Source organism: Patiria miniata, unplaced genomic scaffold (assembly GCF_015706575.1).
Source record: "Patiria miniata isolate m_02_andy unplaced genomic scaffold, ASM1570657v1 HiC_scaffold_16, whole genome shotgun sequence".
In the NCBI taxonomy this organism is placed as follows: domain Eukaryota; kingdom Metazoa; phylum Echinodermata; class Asteroidea; order Valvatida; family Asterinidae; genus Patiria; species Patiria miniata.
The window spans coordinates 704,062-727,885 of record NW_024037054.1 but is presented as its reverse complement, the minus strand read 5'-3'; the positions used below and the strand labels follow the sequence as shown (position 1 = coordinate 727,885).

The window sequence follows — 23,824 nt, the reverse complement described above, 5'->3', positions numbered from 1 at the left end:
AACATAATTACTTTTTGTTTATAATCATGGTGATTATATTTGAATATCCCTGTCATAATAATTACGAAACAATATCTGTAAATTGTTGTATTATGTCGAATGCAGGCCCAGTGCTTTAAACTTACGCGATGTACTTTGTTATGGCCTACGCGATAATCTGTCTCTCTCTTGCTTGAATTGACTTCGTACAGAAGTAGTTGTCACTTTCTCCACAGATCTCACTTATTTTGCACATTTTATTCACCGAAATACCTCATTTTGAGCTTATCATGTTATGAATGCAGGTTCATAGAACATGTGGACCGACTGTAGGCTCACACTTAAATCAAAATCTGTCATTTTGGACAAGTTTTCTGTGCTGCATATTCGGGAAAGTTTTGTTTGGAAAGTTTACCGTGTGACGTATCACGTATGGCGTTCTCTGAAGTCTGCCTAGTACCCATAGGTTCATGGCTACCCTTTGCACGAAGTTGTTATCAATCCACAAAGCAGACTCTCCTGCAGATCTGAAATGCTTTAGAATGATTGCCTTAACTTCCAGTTTAGGTAAAACTGCATCATCAGATTTTATCTGACAGAACAGTTTAATTTGCTTTGGATAATAATATCATTGAACTTTCGATGCAAAAAGCCTTTATTAAAGGTACAGTCCATCACTTGTAATTTGTGCATTTTGTTCGTTTGAAGCAACAAATGTGCTCAAAATCTAAAGAAGGGTGCTGAACAACTAACCTGATGAATTTTTCAGCTCAGCTTCAGCTGTATATTTTGAGAAAAACAACATTCTAGGATCTTGATTTCATATCAAAAGTAACTGAATCATGTTTTAAATAGGGCCTGAATTCAGCGTCCAAGACACGTTCTCACTGAGCCTATTGCAGCTACGCGATGTCGCGCACTGAACAGACGAATTAAAGCAACTGCACACGCGTCGTGTCAATGCTTCCGTGCTTCAACGAATACAAACAACATGGAAACCGATATTTCCAATGGTGCATTGGAAAGGCCTTCTTTCATTGATTTCTTCAATATGACAGCATGCCAGAAATAATAATTTCACAGGGAGTTTAGTCTCCTAACTACTGGGCATCTTTCAACCGAGTATGTTTTTCAACAATAATTATGTCAGTTACTTGTTGGATAGCTGCAAATGATGGACTTTAGCTTTAAAGGCATAAATGGTTGCATAGAACACAATCACGAATTGTTGCTGAATGCCAAAAGCAGTAACAAGACAATACATGTTAGGTTCTTTGATTTACTTATTTCTAATTGTTTTTCCTTTTCAATTGCTGATGTTCTTAATTTACCTTTAAGCTTCATAAAAAAAAAAAAATGACGCCAAAAAATTGTAGTATTTGATCATATTGATCAGTCCCTCTACACATGGGGTCTTTTCAGGGCAAAATGCACCAACTGACGGGAAAACACCAGCTAGTAAAGCTGACCTACCTTTGGATCTTGAGCATCGATTGGGCATTTTTGATTGTGCAGTAAAACCATAAGGTTATCACAACGGTTGGCCTTTGCAGCAATCATAACCAATGTCAAACCCTCGCTGTCAACAGTGTATATGTCAGATGGGAAGATAACTTTTGGAGTCAGGTTCCCCTATGAAATAAGAATGAAATGAAATTAAATTAAATGAAACTTCTAAAACCAATGATATACTCCTGTACATTAATGATGTGCATCGGGTCGGGTTGACCAGGCCAAACCAACCCGAAACATTAGAGACATAAACCGAATCCGAATCGAAACTGATCTTAACTCCCTCAAACCGACCCGACAAAAATAAGGTAAAACCGACCCAAACCGACCCGACCCGAAAAAAAACTGGAAAAAAAAACCCCGAATACCTTGCTTGGACAAAGTGATCACTTTTTTGGTGCCTGCCCTTTTGCAAAACCATCGTCATTACAAGTAAATGGCCATCCTTCATACAAACGATCAGCGTTGAAATACGCGCTGTTTTCACACACAGATGGGTATAGGCTAATGCATACACCCTCGACTTACTGAAACCACAACTCCTAAAAGAAACGGGTACTGAACATAGTAACTGTATCCCATGTAAATTTAGTTTGTCTGCTTGCTGTAGCAACCAAATATTTCTGCTTGTGGAAAAATTTTATGTACGTACTTATCGAATTCAAAACGACAGCAATTGCACTTCGGGCACACTGACTATCAGACATCCATTAACAATACATGCGTTTTAGCTGGCCGAGTCGCTTGGCCAGATGGCATACAGGGTGGTCTATTTCATCACCGTTTTCACGAAGGGGTGAATTTCATGAAAATCGTCTGTTTTTCGAAATGTGTTTTTTTGGTGAAAATGAATAAATATATCAATATCTACAACCTGGTGAGGCTATACTTTCAAAAAATTAATTAAAATCTTAATTAACCTAATTAACGAATGGGCGAATTTGCCAAAAGCGCTGTTTTGCATTTTCACGAAGGGGCGAATTTCCACACTCTATGGTATTAATAAATTTTCAGTAAATAAATACATTGTAATACAATGGCGCGTATATCACGAAGGGGCAAATTCCATGAGCGTGCAATAAAATGTTTTCATGAAGGGGCGAATTTCAAGGTGCATGCGCAGTGGGGCAGAATCTGCGCGTACTGTAACACAAAATGTTTTCACGAAGGGGCGAATTTGCTAATTGGTCTTTTTTTTGTTTTCGCGAACAGCCACTTCTTTTAATTGATTAATTCTGCAAAACTAATCACCTATTTTTCTTAAAGTTTGCTACATTTAGGAAGATTAGAAGCTCTTCTTTCCTCTGATACCTAAATCTTGCATATTTTATGCATCTTTAAGTTTCAAATTGTCAAATGAAAAAAAGGACCAACTTTAAACGCGATTATCTCGAATGTTTGTTCAAACAGTGAAATACTTAATTCGTCTCTTCATGAAAACGGTTACGATTTGCCTGTCAGTCACGAAGTTTATTCATAAAGTAACTGCACAGCTAGTTGCTGTCAACTCTGGTGAATATTCAAACCAAATTTGAATGAAATTCACAAAAATGTTATGTACGTACTTTTCAATATTCCTATACCATTAATCAATCTGAAGTTGATCGACTGTATAACCCAATTTTGGCCTGTGTGTGCGCCGGGTGCGTGTGCGTGCAACTCGCCGCACGTGTGCAGCTGGTTCTTCACGCGCGGTACTGCATGCTGATTGGCTAATGGTCATTTGTTTACTGCGTATGCCCGGGGCTAAATCAGGTCACCGCTATTCGCTAAATGTGTATTCATTACTTCCCAAACCAGATCGCGCTGTAATTGGCTGTATGTAAATGAAATTATGATATCAGAGCTCATTAAAGTTTTTCACCTCGCCCGTGCATACTTATTGTAATGTCTCTCTCTGTCATACTCAGTGGGTTGATCGAGAGTATTACTCCGCTTATTGAACAAACGCATGGTATCATCACGCGGTATCATGAAAACTGTTACAATGTATCTATTTCACTGTCAGTCCCATCCGACTGGAGAAATGAATACAGTGGGAACTTGATAGTGCACTCGGTGGCCACACCACACTAGGGCTGCGGTCACAGTGACTGTCAATAGTGTTGCATCACCTTAAAATTTCTCAACTATTTCGGTTTATTTCGGTTTATTTCGTTTTTTTCAAAAGATGGCTAAACCGACCCGACCTGACCCGAAAGTGAAAAAGCAAAACCAAATCGATCCAACCCGACTGAAAATATGGACAAACCAACCCGACCCGAACCGAAGTCGATTTCCGGTCGAGTCGGTTTCGTTCGGGTTTATGCACATCATTACTGTACATACTTTGGTCAAATTCTTGATTGCGCTTGAATTAAATAAAATTTACTGTCACGTAAATGTGCAGTGAATTTGCTCTCCCATCCAAATTGTTTCTCACGGTCTACCAGATTACAAAACATGACGCAATCGCTTATTTGGTTCAAATCAATGACTGTGGTTAGGCTTTCAGGTCAACTCGGTCCGTGACCAACTCGATCCGAGTCAACTCGGTCCGTGACCGACTCGGTCCGTGACCGACTCGGTCCGTGACCGACTCGGTCCGTAACCAGCTCGGTCCCTATGGGAAAATGTACTCAAAAAGATCGCATAGTAGGGAGATGGACAGGCACTATTCCAAATCCCATTATCTTTCCCTCCTTAATTACCCCCCTCCCCTCCAAATGACCCCCCTCCCCTCCAAATGACCCCCCTCCGAAATAGATCCCCCTCTCCCAAAATAGATCCCCCTTCCCCAAATATATCTCCCCCTCTAGCTCCCCAAATATATCTCTTCTCTCTCCGAGTTGTTATATTATAAGTGGGGGGTACGGCGACAAACCCCATATCTCCCTCTGTCTAGGCACCAGACCAGGCTCTTACTATCAAATATCTTTCGCCGTCTTGGAGATCTTTACACAGACTCACAGCAACTGGTGGCGCCCTCTATCAATACTTATAAAAAAATAGACAAACAACGTTTTCTTAGGTTTACATGTCTGAGTTATTCACTTTATTAAAAACGGCTGACTTTACCATTAAAACATATTACTTTAACAACATATAATATGATAAATATAGATCAAAAAACGATGTCAGAGTTCTATTGAACTAATGCCAGTTCCCTTTTCTTTGTCAAACAAATTTTATTCATAAGCATGATGTCATCTGAGTTCTATTGAACTAAAGGGAACTGCCAGTTCCCTTTTCTTTGTCAAACAAATTTTATTCATAAGCATGATGTCATCAGAGTTCTATTGAACTAAAGGGAACTGCCAGTTCCCTTTTCTTTGTCAAACAAATTTTATTCATAAGCATGATGTCAGAGTTCTGTTTAAATAATTGTCTAGCACATTTTAGTTTTTCATACAAAATGCTCTTTTCGAGACCACTGACATCCAGACATTGTGCTAATGGTTAAAAATCTTATTTACAAGGGGCCTAAGTGTTTGCATTTGCAATCTAATCGGTGTCCCCATTTTCTACCTTCCTTGTCGTGTATGCTAAAAAAATTCACTATATGCTTTTTGTTTTTTCGGAAAAAAGTTAAGGGTAGGCGGCAGTAAATTAATTGGGGATAATCCTTTGTTAGATCGTCAAATTCTCTCAATACTTTTGCCCACTTCTTCCCAATGCCGCAATTGTTTTTTAACCATAAATCGAAATTTGGCGAAAGTACCCTCCCCCTTTTCTTATCTTCTCGAAATGTTTGAAACGACACTTCTAACCATTCCCCAAACCTTGCTGCGTTTAACAAAGCCCTGTTTTCCCCATTTTTGTATATTTTATTACAGTCTTTGATGCATGTTTCTAAATAACTTAAACTATGGCGTTGATTTACAGGTACAGCTGGAATATCCTCATTTACTGGCTGCCGCCATGGCTCATAACGGGTTTTTATTTTTTCATAGATTTCTTGGTGATTTACAGGGTTTTTTTTTGGTACTGGAGGCTGCTCATCTTTAGGTTCATCAATGTGTACTTCTAAAATGGGGAGTGGTGGTGGATTACGAAAACGGCGCTGAAGGGCTTCAACGTGATCATTAAACTGTGGAGTCGATATCAGTTCTTTGCCTGTGCTACTACCTGTAAGCATTGAACGAATCCCACAACACACCAGTCGCTGAACGAGGAAATGATTCCGTTTGCCTCGTTTAGACCCTCCTCAACGTGAGTTATACCAATGGTCTGCCTTGGAATCTCCATAGTGTTTCTAAAAAGAGAGAACGAAAAAAAAAAAAAACAGAGAACGAAAAAATAATAAATATAGTGGCATATATATATTTTCATCCTTTTTATGAAATGGTAATTTTGATGTAGTATTCAGACAACCTTTTGTTACAAATAGTAGTCATGATTGCTGTTGCATCGGAAAAAAATACAAATACTAAAAAAGTTGAAAGTTATTTACAAACAATTGTTATGTGCTTTGCAACTGCTCATATCCTTCCTCAAAAATCTAGTTGACATGCATTTGTGTGATAGCGCCCTCCAGGGTTGAAATTGTAAAAGGTTGTTGTGTGGAACGTGAGTCTTGTACGCTATTGCAAAATTGTGTCGTTTTCTTCCGATTATTGTGAGTACTTTTCATACAATTTATGGGGAATATACCACACTAGTCAAGGGTGAATATTTATGTTTACCTTTCGATGGTGCAGACAACTTGTTTGGATTGCTGGATTTCACGTAGTGTCTCAATTCCTCTTTTAGGATCTGAAGAAATAACAATAATTTAAACAGTTAAAAGTTAACTTTAAAACTTTGTTACGTACTGTACAGCTCCCTCACATACTTTTATTAAAAATTCTAGTAAAAAACATAGCTTATAGTTTACCTTTTCAGTGGGGTTGCTTGATTAAAACAAGTGTAGATATTACTGCTCTGTATTTTTACTGCAGTTGTTGATGCTGCTAGGCTGATGAACGTCTATCTGCTGGGTAGAATGTCTGTTGAATGGCAGGGCTGTTCATTTGTCTACTTATATAACCAAAAAAATGATTTGTCATGATTATCACGGTGTTTCATATGTGGTTGCAATTTTGGAAATCTCTAGAAAATTCCAATTCGAGACTATAACACATTGCACAATTGTGTGTTGTGTAAAACCCCAGTTCTAGTAAACTGTTTGATTTGTCATGATTATCACGGTGTTTCATAGTTACAATGACGTAGGTTATTTTTGGTTGTTGTTTTCGGAATTTTGAGAATATTACACAATACACAATTGTGTGTACTTGTACTGGAAAATTCCCATTTCAAGCATGATAGATTTGACCGGTCAAGGCCGCTCAAAATCTATTCATATGCATTCTCATGCACTCTCGAATAGTGTCAACTCACTTCCCATGTACTTGTAATTCAAAGTTGGCCCTCTTTATTCCCGAGTCTAATTCTGAAGTCAGTGGATAAACATTTTGGTTTTATTAAAAAAAATTAAATCAAAAAAATATTATCTAGTCCATATTTGAAGAGATAATATCTCTATATATTAAATGGAGACCAACTCAAAGCCATCACCTAAAGGCTATTCGCGGTGGGTTAAAGCTGCATTGAAGAGTTACGTTGATCAAAATAATATAGCGATCGATGAACGAGAAAATTATACTCGTCAAGACTATATTCAAGCCATAAGGGTTGAAGAGAGTAAATTTAAAAACTTGAGGAAAAAGACACTACATGAGCTCAAACAGATTGTAGACGAACAAAATCTAGAATACGTACCGACAGGTTATAATGGTCGATTTTTGAAAAAAGATTTATTCTCAGCGATCAAGAGATTTAAATCTCCCGAACATTTTCAAGAGGCTGACTTCAGAGGTACGAGAAGGTTTAGAAATAACTTTCGAAACTGGGAACTGATTCCGAGACAGTTTAATAATGACGTTGAACTGTTTTGTCGCACTCACGAGCGACAGATCGAAAGCAAAGTCGTATCAGAACTGAGAGAACTCACTAACATAAAGGTTCAGATTGCGATTACAGTGAGATACGTTAAAAATGTACCTGATGGAGAACGGGTGACTGCTGAATTTACCTTTATCAGTAACAATGTGGTTATTTTGAGGGAGAGTCGGGTAAAGCAAATTCTTAAAGAAGCGATCGATCAAGTAAAAGAAAAACACGCGAGTCATACAAATCGAGGATCAGGTTGGGTAGTCGATAAAATACTCGCGTTTTACATTAACGTAAACCGTTATGCTCAAGCAGAAGGTAGTTCTTACGTAGAGCTACCCGACTATCTCAAAAATAAAAAGGCGATTATCAACGTACAAAACAAAGACAACGAATGTTTGAGATGGTGTTTGAGAGCCGCTCTTGGTAAATATTCGGACAAAGTAAAAAAGCGAATCGAAAACAACCCAAAATATCAGGTCCATGAAGAGAGAACTACGATATACAACACGAACAATGGATTGAAATTCGAAAATATAGACTTTCCCACACCAGTGGATCAAATGTATAGGGTAGAAAGACAAAATAATCTATCAATAAACGTTTTTGGTTATACTGAACAAGATAACATACATGTATTGGCATTATCTAAAAACACAGATCCTACCGTTGAGGCTATCGATCTGTTGTTGTTTTCCAACGGTGATAAGAGTCACTACTGTTGGATAAAACTATTTTCAAGATTATTTTATACCGTAACGGCAGATCGACACAAGAAATATTTCTGTCGAAGATGTTTGTCACACTGCGGAACGCAAGAAAAACTAGACAGACACAAACAAGATTGTGAGGGAATAGACAAACCTCCGTCTAAAATCGTTTTTCCCGAGAAAACCACAGATTTGCACAGGACGCACCATTTGTCATTTACGCCGACTTTGAATCGGTACTAGAAAAAAATCAGCACGATAAAAAGGAAAACACGCAAAAGACAAACATTCACAAAGCAAGCGGTTATTCGTTGGTAGTCGTTAGATGTGATGGTGACAATATGTATGGAGAAACTTACAGGGGCAAAGACGCCACAACTAAGTTTGTAGAGCAGATGTTACAATTACAACGTGATATTAATTGCATATTTGCTGATCCCATACCCATGGAATTTACTGAGCGAGATAAAAAACATCATGATAAAACAAACACGTGTTGGATTTGCGAAAAACCAATTTATCCCAATTACTCGAGCAACTGTCAGTGCCAGAAACCCAAAAAACCAAAAACAGAAAAACAAATAAAAGAACATCAATACGAAAACAAAAAATGGATTTATCAAGTCTAAATGTCTCGAATGCAAAAAGAAGATCAACAAATTTAGAAAGGTGAGAGATCACTGCCATGTCACGGGTAGATATAGAGGTGCCGCGCAAGCCTACTGTAACACCAAGCTACGTGTTAAACCTGGTTGTACTACTATACCGGTCATATTACACAATTTACAAAATTACGACGCGCATTTGATCATGCAAGGCATATCTGTTTGCAAAGGTAAACTAAATTGTATCCCTAGAAATTCAGAAAAGTACATTTCGTTTTCAATCGGAAATCTACGATTTATAGACTTTATTTGACAACTTAGTCAAAGCTTGTCCAAAAGAGTCGTTTACTTTACTGAGAAAACATTTTAAAAATTCGCCAGAGAGTTTAGACCTTTTACTACAAAAAGGAGTTTACCCTTACGAATATATGGACTCGTTTGATAAATTTGAAGAGACCAGTCTACCACCAATCGAAAAGTTTTACAGCAGTCTAAAAGACGAAGGGATATCGCGAGAAGACTATGACAGAGCTCGACGAGTGTGGAAAGAGTTTAAGGTAAAAAAACTTGGGCGAATATCACGACTTGTACGTGACTACCGACACGTTATTACTAGCCGGCGTGTTTGAGAATTTTAGAGGCGTGTGTAAAAAGAATTATAAGTTAGATCCGGCTAATTATTTTACCGCACCCGGGTTATCGTGGGATGCGCTGTTAAAACACTCTCAAATAGAACTCGAACTATTGCAAGACGTAGACAAACATTTATTTTTTGAAAGAGCAAAACGAGGAGGCATGTCGAGCGTTGGTAGCGCGAGATATCACAAAGCAAACAATAAATATCTGCCCGACCACGATCCGGATAAACCAACGAGTTACGTGACCTATCTAGACGCTAATAACCTATACGGTTGGGCTATGAGCCAGTACTTGCCGTACAAAGATTTTAAGTGGTTAAAGCCTAAGGAATTTAATACCGAGTATATCATGTCGATTGATAAAACGTCAGATACGGGCTATTTCTTAGAGGTAGACCTCGATTACCCAGCCAATCTTCACGATTGGCACAACGATTACCCGCTAGCGCCAGAAAACATAATCATACCACAAGAATGGATGTCTGATTATCAAAACGAGTTATTGGATACCGAGCCTAGTAGCAAAGTACCCAAATTAACCGGCACGCTAAAACCCAAACGCAAGTACGTTTTGCACTACATCACTTTACAGCTTTATATCGAGCTCGGATTAAAACTCAAAAAAGTACATCGCGTCTTGGGGTTTAAACAGAAGCCTTGGATGAAGTCGTACATCGATAAAAACACTCAACTCAGAACTAAAGCGACTTTTAACTTTAAAAAAGATTTTTTTAAACTCATGAATAATAGCGTTTTTGGAAAAACGATGGAAGACGTTAGAAATAGAATGGACGCAAAGTTACTCAGAGAGGATGAGCATAAAAGATACAAAATGATAGTGTCTAAACCAAACTACAAACAGACATCGATCTTTAAAGAATGCGAGTTGTCATTTGTCGAAATGTACAAGACTAAAACCGTGTTAAACAAACCGATCTACTGCGGAGTGAGTATCTTGGATCTCTCAAAGACGCTGATGTACGATTTTTATTATAATCGAATGAAAGCGACGTATGGAGACCGAGTCAGATTACTGTATACTGACACGGACAGTTTACTCTTAAGCGTCTACACTGACGACGTATACAAAGATATGCAGCAAAACGGACAACAATACGACCTTTCGAATTATTCGATGGATCATCCTTTGTACGACCCAACCAATAAGAAAGTGATCGGTAAATTTAAAGACGAGTTTGGAGGTAAAATAATCAAAGAATGTACTCCATTTTAACCGCTGACATCAACCTGAAAAAAGCCAAGGGAGTCACAAAATCGGTCACCTCTAAGAAATTAAAACACCGACACTATTACGACTGCATCTTAAACAAGAAATCTCATTACGAAACCATGACTCACATTAGGTCGGAAAATCACATCCTTTACACCGTATCTCAAAATAAACTATCGTTGAGTCCGTTGGACACAAAGAGGTACATTTTACCGGACGGTATAAACACGCTGGCTTTTGGTCACTACGGCGGTAATTGCGTGTCCTCGGGTACGACTTGAAGCTTTTGTCTCACAAAACTCCTTTTTGGGCCGTTTTGAAGGTAATAAAGAGTAGGACCCGTCGTGACTTTTTTACCGTTAATCATTTTAAATTGACTCGTTCTTTTTTCCACGTTGAAGATGTCCACGCTCCAAATGGGATCCGTGGCTCTTCTCGCAGTACCCCCCTCTTGCTCACCCGGGTAATATAAATATCTAACCATAGCGTCTTGCGGTAAATTCTGCTCTTTTGTTTTAACGGGGTTAGGACCTGTTCTAGTTTAATCGCCTGTGACGGCGCTTTAGCTATTAATCTTGTCGTTTCGTCGTTTATAGCTTTGATCACGCTGGGTAATCGCTTGACCCATTGCGTGTTTCTACTCTCGGGATTTAACATTTCTTGAGCGTACTGATGACCAAACAGCCTCTCGGCTAGCGTTAGATTAAATCTTTCTACGATACCCTGCGATCGGTAGTTTCTGGGTTCGCCTACGATAACCTCGACGTTTTTTGAGGTCATCCATTGTTTAAATGCGCCTTTAAATTCGGTACCGGCGTCTACTCTCAACGTTTTAGGGTAACTCAAAGGCGATCTCGCGTAAATCTTGACGATAGCATCCCGCGTGGAATCCGCCGTTTTAGAAACCAAAGGTTCTGCTTTGTGGTATCGACTCGCAACGTCGACAACCGTCAAAGCGTATTTATAAGTCTTGCGTTTTACTTTATCCCAGGGTAGGTATAGCACATCCATTTGGTGAAAGTCGTTTGGTGTTTCAAACTCTCGCGATGTACTCGTAGGCCTGGGTACATACGCAGGACCCGGTAGATAAATTTGCCAAATCGCTTGTTTTTTAAGCCAATCTCTGATTACCTTTTTATCGATTTTGGTTTTATCGTGTAAATGGTCGACGGCGCTTTCACCTCTCCAATAACCGCTCGGGCTATAATACAGTTTTTGAAGTTTATCCATCATTTATTATAATAATAATTTAAAAGGCTTTATACATTAAATAGATGGCGTCAGCTGCTTTTATGATGATAGGAGGTGCGATCGTCAACGCCTTAGCTTTTTCTGGTTCAAACTTTTTATTTTCAAGTCTAAGGGATGATGGCAGCGAAGAGCGTAAGAGACGTGATTTAGCGACAGAAACCCCCCTCGGCCGCCAGATATCAGTGGCAACGAGAACGAACGAAACGACTCGATTTTCTCAACGAACGTATCAGAAAGCAAAATGTTTCTTAACAAACATTTTACGACGTTGACAAAGCGTTGCGTTACTGCAACGAAATGACCGGAGAAAACTCGAAGATTTTTACGAGCCTAGCGACCAACAAATAGAAAAAGACCTGGTGTTTATCGTGGGAGGAACGCTTTTGGTGGGCTTCTTGGCTTACAGATATCTTTAAATTTAAAACTCGTATAAATAAAATGAATGCGTATGGAAAAAAGCTCCATCCCAGCAGGCTATTAAAAATACCCAGATCTATCAAGGGTGAGAGAAAAGAGGTGGTAATTACCCACAATCCCAGTAGTATATCGGCGGGGCAAACGCTCAGGGTCAAGTTTCCTCAATTGGGCGTAGACGACGTGATCGTACCCGACACTTGTAAACTAGCTTTCTCTTTAGAACTCGACGGTGCAGGCGACAACAATAGAACCATTTTTGGCAATATGGCCAGAAATTTAGTCAGCGAAATCAGCGTCAGACTTCAAGGTCACGAAATCGTGAGTTATCGTCACGCCGACGTGTATCACAACTTTAAAGACAATTGGATCAACAGCTCGACGACTCGAAACATGGCGTACTCGGGCATAGAAAAAGAAAACGTGTCTAAACTAAGAACTGGGGCTCAAGATGCTAACGCGGGCGCCAACAACGGTAAAGATCAGGCCATCGCGGATGCCTATGGTAACAGATATTGTATTCCCCTAGACATTGACATACTGACTTCGCATCACCCTTTTTACCCCAGCGGTTTAAAACAACCTCTGACGTACGAGATAAAGTTTAACGATCACGAAAAAGTAGTCAACAGTTCAGATATGGCGGCGATGTATTCTATCTCAGACTTGTCTCTCGAATACGAAGTGGTGACCAACAGATAGCTATCACCATCAGGAATAAAAACAAGGGGTTAATGCAATATCTGTTTGATAAAATCCACTCGCTAGAAGTTAGATCCGTCAACAAATCGGACACGCTTTGGAACGTCAGCGTCAATCAACCCATCAGGAGTCTCAAGGGTATTTTATTTTTGTTTAAAGATCCCACGGAGAAAAATCCGCAGCGATTTTATAATCCAAAACTAACCAAAACATCGGTGACAGTAGAAGGTAAACCCAATCAACTCTACAGTCAAGGCATGTTTCAGTATCAACACTGGAACGAAATTATCAAGTTCTTTGGAGACATTGATACCGAAAGTGGGCGTGGAGTATCCAAAGACTTAAATCTGACGGGTCTTGACCTCGGAGACTATCTAAAAAACACGTACGGTCTGTGGCTTGATTTTAGAAGTAACGACGACAATTCCGCTCACGGATCCGGTAGGAAACTCGGAGACGGAGGAGGCATCAACATTCAATTTAACAGAGAAGCCGAAAGCCAAGGTGACCTCACGATGTACGTCTTTTTGGTCATGGATGCTCAATTGAACTTGGAAGACGGGAATTTTAAATCTCTGTTAAGTTAAAATGACACAACCGCATTGCGCTTTAATCGTCTGCAAAACAAATTCGGGTAAAACCAAATGGATTTTAGATCTGTTAGAGTCAGACTATAAAAATACATTTGAAGCGATAGTCATCATTTGCCCTACCATATTTAAAAACAAAACGTACATCGAAAGAAAGTGGATTCAAGCAGATCCCGAGGTATATCTCTGCGATCCGGAATTGTACAAGATGACGCTCAATGAAGCGATCGATTTTTACAGGAAAATATTCGAAGGTGTTGCTACGCTGTTTATCTTAGACGATTGCTCTTCGGATCAAGAGATTAAATATCGTAAAAAGACGTGCGCGCTAAGCAAGATGGCGTTTAGCGGAAGACACATAAATCACAGCTGTTGGTTACTGACTCAAAAGTACAACAGCGTTTTAAAAGATTATAGAGAAAACACGGCTTGGTTGGCATTATTTTACTGCAAGGATAAAACATCGTTTGATCAAGCGTTAGACGAAAACGACGTCGTACCGATTGAACAACAAGATTATATAAAACGACGTTTGAGAGATGTGAAATATAGTAAATTGGTCGTATACACCGAACCTCCAGTTAGTTACGAGCTACTTGAGTAGCTAGATAACCTAGCTCATCAACAAATATGACCTAGCTCGTCAGCAAATATAACCTAGCTCGTCAGCAAATATGACCTAGCTGAGTAGCAACCTATTCAACAAGCTACACAAGCATTACAATTTGCTAATCAACAAAAATCAGCAACCTATTCAACAAACGTCAACAAAATACATTTTGCTGTTAGTAAATGATAGCAATATTCGAGTTTTTACAGTTTTTGGCTATTATCATCATATCGCTTAATCTATCTTTTTATTTACCTTCGCTTTTGTAACAAAGTTGCAAAAGCTACAACAAAATTAAACTCCTTTCTAATTAGATGGAGGACCTAAAACTTGCTTTAACGAACGAACAAGATCACAACGCAGAATATAAAGATCGTTTGTGCGGTGTCGTAGCAGCCGGAAACTCTAGAAAGTACTTGGGAAAGGAATACACCGTTAAACATATCGAAGCTCTTGACAGTAAAGAACTCGAAAAGCTATTTCATCTATACGAAACTAAATTTGGAAATGAAATTGTTCAAACCGTTGGCAAATACACTTTAAGTCTATTTTCGCGAGTGTTATCCGTTGTTACACCCGTACAAGTTTTAGGATATAACGTCACTATAGATTCTGAAGAAGAACTCACTTAAGACTTGAGTTCTGATCCTATTATAAGCGCGAGTATGGATGGTATGTTGAGCGACGTTTGTTACAAGTACGGAACTTTAATATCACCCCTAGTTGCTACGATTATCACAACAAAACATTTGAAATTTAATAAACCTAATATAATAAATGGAAGATCAGAAAGCAGCGACAGCAACGCCTGCAGCTCAACCAGCAGAGACAGAGACACCCCAACTGATAAAAACAACGCCATCACCGACGGTAACGAGAGTGACCAAGACTAAAAATCCTAAACGAATACAGCAGGGTAAAGCTTCAGCCGAGCACAATAGACAGATGAAATTAAAACTAGCAAAAATGGACGTAACATCGGACGAAGCTACGAGCTCACCAGACTACAACTATTGGGTGATGTGGGGTGCTATAGCGTCTATAATAGGAGTGGGGTTGCTGGTACTAAAAAGTAAGGCAACTGCGCCGGTAGTACAGCCAGTGCCGGTAGTAACGCAACCCACTACACCCAGCGTCCCCAAAACGCTAGACATGGAATAAACCAGCAATTTAAAAATTGTTATATTAAAAACGATGAGTAACTTTGACACCAACGGAATAGCAAATACGATTTATCACGGAGCCGTCATATCGGGTCTTTCGATGGGATACGCCATGGTAGGAGCTAAACTACTCAAAATGAAAGCGCCGGATTTAGACAAACTAAGCGTAGAAGATGCAGTTAAATTGACGGGTATTATAAGTGGAGCTCTGGCCACGCAAAATTGGTTGGTGACCCAGGGTATACTACCGGGCAGTATAATGAAAACGGCATAATTTAAATAGGTTTATTAAATAAACGGCTGAGGGAGGATTTGACTTGGATCCCGTTGATGGTTACAATGAAGATGATTATGACGATGAGGATGATGTAGCAGAGACCAATCTGGACGACAACTTTGATACTTCTGCACCACCAATCCTCACTACCGACATAGATGACGTTTTAGATCAAGGAAGAAGCATGGTCACTAATGGGCGCGTTGATGAGTTTTACGATACTAATAACATATACAAAAAACCAATATCTCCGAGATACGAAAAATTTATTCTCAAACCAGACGCTTTATTTTATGACACTGGTAAAGGCTTACTAAGGTTAACGGATCAAAGAAAACCAGACAGATTCTTGACTCTGAGGACTATAGAGTTAAATGTAAGAAAGATGGGTTTAAACGGTAGAGATTTTATTAGAAAGGAATTAGGCTTTACGCATTACGAACGTAAGACACTCAGTGACGATCAAAGTCAACAACTGCGATCGATACAACCCGAGAGTATCCCCATGACAGAACTACCCAGAGTCACCGATGAGGTAACCGAGATTATAGACGATTTACAACGCGACACTGGCGCTCAAACAGAAGGATTGAATTACAGAGAACTCCAGGGTTTAGATAAAAGTCTTCAGACGTTGAGAGGTAACCTAGAACTTAATTTAGCGCGTCTCACTGGACTCGACCGAGAGATTGCAGCCACGAGACAAGAACTCGACGAATCTCACAGCGAAGAGGGTCGACGAGAGTTAAACGATAAATTGAGTGACTTGAACGTTGAAAGATCCGCCAGATTAGAAGCTGCAAAAGCCAACGAACGAGGGCTCAAAAGTCAGATCGCTAGAATCAAAGAAACGATTAATAAAATATTAGGCGTGAACTCGACCCAGATGCGGTAATAAGAACGGATAGAGATTTTATCGCGCAATTGGTACCCGAGTACCCCTACGACTTTTTAATTAATGACGAAAATGATTTCAATAGAGTTATAAACGACCTTATAGAAGCGTACGAAGAAGATAGACTAGACTCTGCTTTAGAATCGATCCAGGAAAAAACAAATCAACTAAGTGACGCACATGAAGTTGTGTACAATAAAAAACGAGAAGCTTCCCTAAACAGTGTAGAACGCAATACGCTTATATTTTTATTAAGAAATTTATATGAAAGATACCATCAAATCTCTGAAGGTAAAAAGATAGCGCTAAAATATATCGAAGGTATAATAAGCAAACCTAGGGTGAGAACAATTAGAGAGGCTGGTGTGACAATACGGGGAAGTCTTATCGTGTCGGGTGATAAGTTAGATTTTATTTCTCCGAGTCATTTAGTGCCGTTACCAGCCGAAGTCGCCGGTTCGGTCACCATACCACCGGGGTGGTATGACGTCGATTGGTTTGATTTCATTTTAAATTCTATACCCGGGGTAAGTTTTCGAATATTTAGAGAATCTAAAAAGGTGACTTTGGTGGTAACCGACGTGAAACTCAAATTGCGTTTAAACAGAGAAGTTTCTTGATTACTCAATTTACCCAAAGGAAGACTGGTACCCAAAGTGGTGTATACAGGGTCTTACAACGTTAATCCGTTTAAATTTTTGTTTATTCGCTGCCCGCAATTAAGTACGAGTGAAAATTTCCTCGATGGTCGTCCTTCTGATATCTTAAAAATCGTACCCGTGGGTACGCACGAACCCGAGCCTGATAGAGTGGAGGATTTAAAAAAACTTAAAAATGGTAATCGACAAACTGACATTTTCAATCATAGGTGAAAAAGGATAGATCATCAACAACAAGGGTGTGAGTATAATGATAGAGTTGGAGATCTTTTAATTTTAAAATCTTTTTATATTAAAACATGAGTAATAATGTATTATACCCCGATATTTCTGGAGATGTACTCCGATTAAATAGTAACGAAGAAACAAAAGTGTACAGACTTAAAAAGATTGAAGAGATTCGATCTTTAATCTTGAAAGAGAGAGACCACCGAGAGCGCACTTATAAAAAAATAAAGAGAATGATCGACACTATTAATTACGTAGAGCTAGGAGTCGAAGGATTGGGGACTATAGCGGGGGCTGTCAGTATTCCCGCTCTATTGGGTGTTATATCAGCCCCCGTTGGATTGGTGCTAGAAGGAACGTTTATAGGCGCTTTTGGTGTAGATATTCTGCTTAGAATCGCGTCTAAGCGATTATCCGCGAAGCTGAAAAAGCACGACCAGATTAAAATATTAGCAGACTCCAAACTTAACACGATTGAAGAATACGTGTCTCATACCATCAACGACGGATATATATCGCACGAAGAGTTCTTATTGATTATGAGAGAGCTCGCAAAGTTTAACGAGCTTAAGCAGAAAATAAGAACAAAGACCAGCACAAAGCTTCAAAAAATTAAAAAAGATACAGACTTTGAAAAAGAAGTTAAAAAACGGGTAGATGAACGGTTGGCAAAGGAAAAAAAATCTCTTATCGAAAAACTTACAAGTTCAAATTTTCGGTAAATAAACATTATGAAGGCGATCCGCCGAGTTATACCTCTATTTCACCTCTTAGGGCGTCACCCTCGGCCCCGCCTTTATTGTAGTGGTCATCGTATCTTTTTAGTGCCTTATGAAATTGATTTTGAGTCATTTTAAATAAATCTCTAACTCGTTCTTTGTCTAATCCAACTACATAATAAAAACACGCCGCTATTAACGACCGTTTAACGCATCCGTTTCCCCTCAATGTTTTGTAATTAACGAGCTTGTTATATTTATTGATTGTTTCTTGGACATCTTCTGAGTCTTGCTCTGGACACACAGAAAAAATAAGTTTCTCCACAGTTTTTCTTTTATTTCTTTTTAAAATTGACCAATTGATACGATCTTCTTGCGCAATTTCTGCCGAAAAATCAAAGTAGCGTGAGACTATTTCACCGCACGTTTCACAAACTAAAAAAACATTCTCGATGATTATATGGTGATCGCACTGATCTGTTTTATCAGATAGCTCGAGGTTCATTTATTAAAAATTATTTATTTTTTTAAATAAAGTTTTTAATCATAAAAAACCTCTCTATCCCTTTAATAAAGAGATAGTAAGAGCCTGGTCTGGTGCCTAGACAGAGGGAGATATGGGGTTTGTCGCCGTACCCCCCACTTATAATATAACAACTCGGAGAGAGAAGAGATATATTTGGGGAGCTAGAGGGGGAGATATATTTGGGGAAGGGGGATCTATTTTGGGAGAGGGGGATCTATTTCGGAGGGGGGTCATTTGGAGGGGAGGGGGTAATTAAGGAGGGAAAGATAATGGGATTTGGAATAGTGCCTGTCCATCTCCCTACTCGCATTTATTTGGAACAAGGTGATCCCATCCCGATAGTATTTTAGGCGGCCCACCCCTTCACTGAGCTGAGGTACAGTTGCGTGGACAATCAAAAATCCACAGGGCCGCGCCTACATGTAAAATATTTAAATGCTGCTTTGCCGTTATTTCACTGTCAGTGACATCCTCGACCTTACGATTACAGACTTATATATTTATTAATTTTTGGGGAACGGCACCGCTGGCGCTGTGCGGCCGTGCATCGTGGCGATGGCCGGTGGGGCCGTGTGCGGTCAGGCGCGGCACTGCCAACGGCCGTGCACCGTGCCGATGGCCAGTGGGATGAGCGGCCAAGGGTGGCACTGCCACTGGCCGTGCACCGCCGATGGCCGGTGGGGCTGGGCGGCTAGGCGCGGCACTGTCACCGGCTGTGCATCGTTTTCTTCACAAAGTCCGAACGCACCCGGCCAGCTGCATTATGCCCACGGCCCGCCGCGCGCAGGGCCAGGTCGGTGGGTCGTACGGGTGACTGAAGGGCTGGCAACCCGGCAGTGCAGCCTACAAGTGCGTAACCGGCCTCAGCACACGTACACATGGGTCGTTCATGAAACTTTTATTTCAAAGCTCTTTTTTTAATTTAAGTTCCACAAGCTATCCAAGGCCCGAGCCGTCCACATGCTACCTAGAAATTAAGGCAACAGAAACTATAAAGTGCGTACGGAGATCTGGAGGAAAAAAACACACTCGAGACCGCCTCAATTGCCTTGTTACAAGAGTCGTTTTGCGCACATTTTCCCACAGGGACCGAGCTGGTTACGGACCGAGCTGGTTACGGACCGAGTCGGTTACGGGCCGAGTCGGTTACGGACCGAGTCGGTTACGGGCCGAGTCGGTTACGGGCCGAGTCGGTTACGGACCGAGTTGGTCACGGACCAAGTCGGTCACGGACCGAGTTGACTCGGACCGAGTTGGTCACGGACCGATTTGACTGGCACCCGTGGTGAGACTTGAAATCAAGTTGATAATTTGCCGGGTTTAGTTGGCCTGTGCCACCATGTACCACTGGCATGTATGTCCACACTGCACACTGTTTACGTCCCAGGGTTACGTGTAGTGTGCGTGTATAGCACATGGGGGAATATTTCAAGCATCCTCGACCCCAATATGTCCAATTACCACATATGGAGGCCAGGAATTAATGTAAACATGATACACAGTGAGCGCCATGCTAGTAAATGTTTTGGGGGGGGGGTCTGACAGACAAAACACAACTTTCTAACGACTTGTCTTCAAATCTAGGAGACTACGGTAAAAATTTATTGTAAAATTGCATACAATTTGATACCTGTTGATGTCACTATGACATCAAAGTAATATGCACACCTGTGGATCAGGGTTAATGTTCCTTACTTTCTTTTAAGTTTCAAGTTAATCAAATGTTAACGTTTAAAAGAAAATGAGCAACTGATGAACGCTGCACTGATACATAAACACCCACTTGTTCCATAATTGTGGGAACTACACACTGCTGCATAAATGACAGCAAGTCCATGATCATAGGTGTTCAATGCATGATTGGACAATGATTGAAATCTGAATAAGTTCTAACAAATTCTCAACTAGTCCTAATCTATTCTGACCAAATCCTAACATCCCCAAATGATTCCTATATTAACTGATTCCTAACATTTCCTAACTTACCACTGGATGGCAGGCTGGGCCATAACTGTTATGTGACCTTTGTCATGTGAAATATGCAGAATAGAATCAATGTTTCACCGTGCATATATATAGCATATTTCTACTCATATACAAGCTACTGTTCTTTGCCAAAATACCTTAAGTGTTAAAAAGTTGGCTTTTCAAGTTTTACACAGAATTTCAGGTACGCTTAAAGGTATAGTCCATCAATTGAAGCTAAATATTTTTTTTCAAAAACATACTTGGTTTAAAGATAGTAATGGGACTAAACTCCCTGTGAAATGATTTTTTCTGGCAAGCTGTCATTTCGAAGAAAACAATGAGAGGAGGTCATTTCCAACGATGCATCTGAAGATGCATTTTTGGCAGTTTGGTTTTTATTCGGCGAAGCCGTGAATGAGTACACGCAACCGTTGACAGGACGCACATGAGCACGAGATGTCGCGTAACTGCACTCTCAAACTTTTGATTTGAAAACAAGTTCCTAGAATATTGTTTTCTCAGAATATACAGCATTCACCGAGTTAACACTTCATCAAATTAGTTGTTTAGCACCCTTCTTTAGATTTAAGCATTTTTGTTACTTCAAACGAAAACAATGCAGAAATTACAAATGATGCACTCTACCTTTAAAGGGGCAGGAGAGAATTTCCACTATTCATAAAATTTCCTAAGATTGCTCATGAATGATAAATTGGGACTCAAACAACAAACAGTTATTTTTTAAACCAAAAAAAACCTTAAATGTAGATAAATTATTTGAGAAATACATTTAAAAAGTATGATCGCATCATCTCACAAATAAGGCCTAAAAAAAAAAAGTGTTATGTTGGCGTAACCCGACCGACCCTAAAAATGCGGCCGACCCTGGATATTTTTTTTTTTTGGAAGGGAAGAAATATAATTAAAATCTATAGAAATGAATTTTAAATACGTTTTGAAACCATTTCTGACCGTTTCTCCTCAATTGTATGACGATAGCGCGCGTGGAACTTTGGAGTGCACAATGTTTTGCACCTTCCTCTCCATGACACAACGAACATGCAGAAGATCGCGCAGGCCTACGTACAGGCAGTGCGCGTGCGGAGATCCATGCACCATGCATGCATGTACAGTACATGTATAGCCTCGTCCTAGACTGCTACATACACTATTGAAAATACTTCGCTATTTATTCCATGTTTAAAAAAATAGTTCATTATAATATAAATTATTTTAATTAATTTTCCACTATTTTACACGATAACAATTGATATATATTTATTCTAAAAATGGTAAACTATTCTGTAACCCCGGCGGCCGACGCGACCCGGCCGGCCCTCGGCGCAGCCCGGTGTTACGCGCGTACGCCGTCGCATCATGGCGCCCGGCCCGATACCGAAGCATACAGGTTTCCATCAAGGGCAAATGGGGATCTTCGGTCATTTTCGACCGTTTAATTCGGATAAATTTGAGTCAAGAACTGGGGGTATAGGTAATCGCCCAGAGCTGTGCCGATGGTGTAAAAGCGGGTTACACCGTGCTAAAAATACAAACTTCAAAGGAAGAATCGGGTCCATATAAAGATGTCGATGCAGATGAAACGGCTAACATTTTGTCTGATTTTGGATTCCGCTTTTTGATATGTACCTTTAGAAAGGTTGATGATGAGCCTTGTTTTCTTTTGTTATCGTGTACTACTACCGGCTTAATGTCATTTTCGTTGCTGGGATTATAAAAAAAAAAAAAAAAAAAAAAAAAAACACCGACCTACCTACCCTATTTTTTCTGGCCCGTTACGCCAACATAACTTTTTTTTTTTTAAGGCCTAAGTGCAGATTTTTTCTTTGGAAGTATTTATTATGCATACGACCGGCCTTTGGCCAACAAGGGGAAATAATTCTCTCCTAACTTGTAGGGCTGAGCCAATTAAATCGACTAATTAACTTTTCAAATACTCTACCTTCCATGCAATCGAATATTCAAATATTCAGTTATTTAGTTATTCCAAATTCCCACTAAAGCAGATATATGCCATATACATGTACATGTAGTTAAAGTACGTGTGCATGTACGTGTGCATGCCATACGTGACTTTTCCCAGGTAAGTCTGGTGTATGAAAGAAAATAATTAATTTGACGATTAATTAATCATCAGAGAAGGCAGTGGAGTGAACGATTCCTTTTTGCACAGGGTATTCCACAATACCGGTTTTTAACTGTGCTTCGTCATTTTTAATATCCATATGTTGTGTACTGTGATTTTGATGTAAGTGTGCTTCTAAAGAGAGCCAGCTTTCCTGAATAGATTGTTCAAAACTGCCGGTACACATACAATCTTCTATGTTTTGACTATGACATTCAAAATGGCCGCCAAGAGTCTTGCCACGTATGTAATGTTCATCACACTTTTTATACAAGCAATGTTGTCGATACTACGCTGCATCGCGATTCCTGTTTATTACGTCACGATTTACTGTTTTGTTTGCTGCCCCCAACGACGACTTTAACACAAATTGCACGTTCGGGTCGAAACAGGACCTGAAAAACAGCTCTCAAAAGTACCTTTTGTACTCATTTCATGACAGACACAATAGTTGTTTTTATTTCATCACACTTTAGACTACATATACCCGAAAAATGACGGAAATGTCTTCGAGCATTCCACAACCTCTTTAAGCTTTCTGCTGTAACTACTGATTTTGTGTATAAAGAATTGCTCAAATTAAACTCTAACAAGAGTACAGGTCCAGACAATAAACCGGTCAAATTCCTTAAAGATGGTGCTAATGTACTACGAGACCCTGTTTCGTTCATCATTAATTTGTCCATTTCCAGTAATACTGTTCCCACTGAACTGAAGTTTGCTAGAGTTAGGCCATTACTTAAGAAAAATAGTAGGTCTGATATTGGAAATTACAGAATGGTCAGTATACTAAGTGCTATATTGTTTTGAACACTTTCTTATTAACTTATTAACCCAAAGACAATTTTATGTCAACTTCACATGGTTGGTCATTATCTTCAAAGTCATAGGATGTGTCAATTTCAGGTCTTCGTCATTTGGTTAAGGTCATCTTCAAGGTCATAGGACCAGTGAAATAAGCACACCTTAGCGCATTGACCTCCTTACAAGAGATGGACATTTATTACTTTAGTAACTCCTGAACCAGACATTATAGGAAAAAAACCTGAGCTTTATATTACAAGTGACATTGTGGCGAAGTCTAAGGGTCA

At 39.6% G+C, this 23,824-nt stretch overlaps 1 protein-coding gene and 1 long non-coding RNA gene across 2 annotated transcripts in view; both read right to left on the bottom strand.

Moving 5' to 3' along the window:
• The window catches only part of LOC119723180 (ankyrin-3-like), a 233,784-nt gene that overhangs the window by 132,493 nt on the left and 77,467 nt on the right, over nt 1-23,824 (bottom strand). The window contains exon 8 of the mRNA XM_038193738.1: nt 1,453-1,611. Coding sequence (XP_038049666.1) covers nt 1,453-1,611 — 159 coding nt within the window. The remainder of the gene's footprint in view (nt 1-1,452; nt 1,612-23,824) is intronic.
• Nucleotides 5,499-8,664, bottom strand: LOC119722616. Its single transcript, XR_005270459.1, has 3 exons — nt 6,347-8,664; nt 6,156-6,225; nt 5,499-5,725 (listed from the first exon to the last, which is right to left on the bottom strand). It is a non-coding gene; the product is annotated as an uncharacterized LOC119722616 (long non-coding RNA).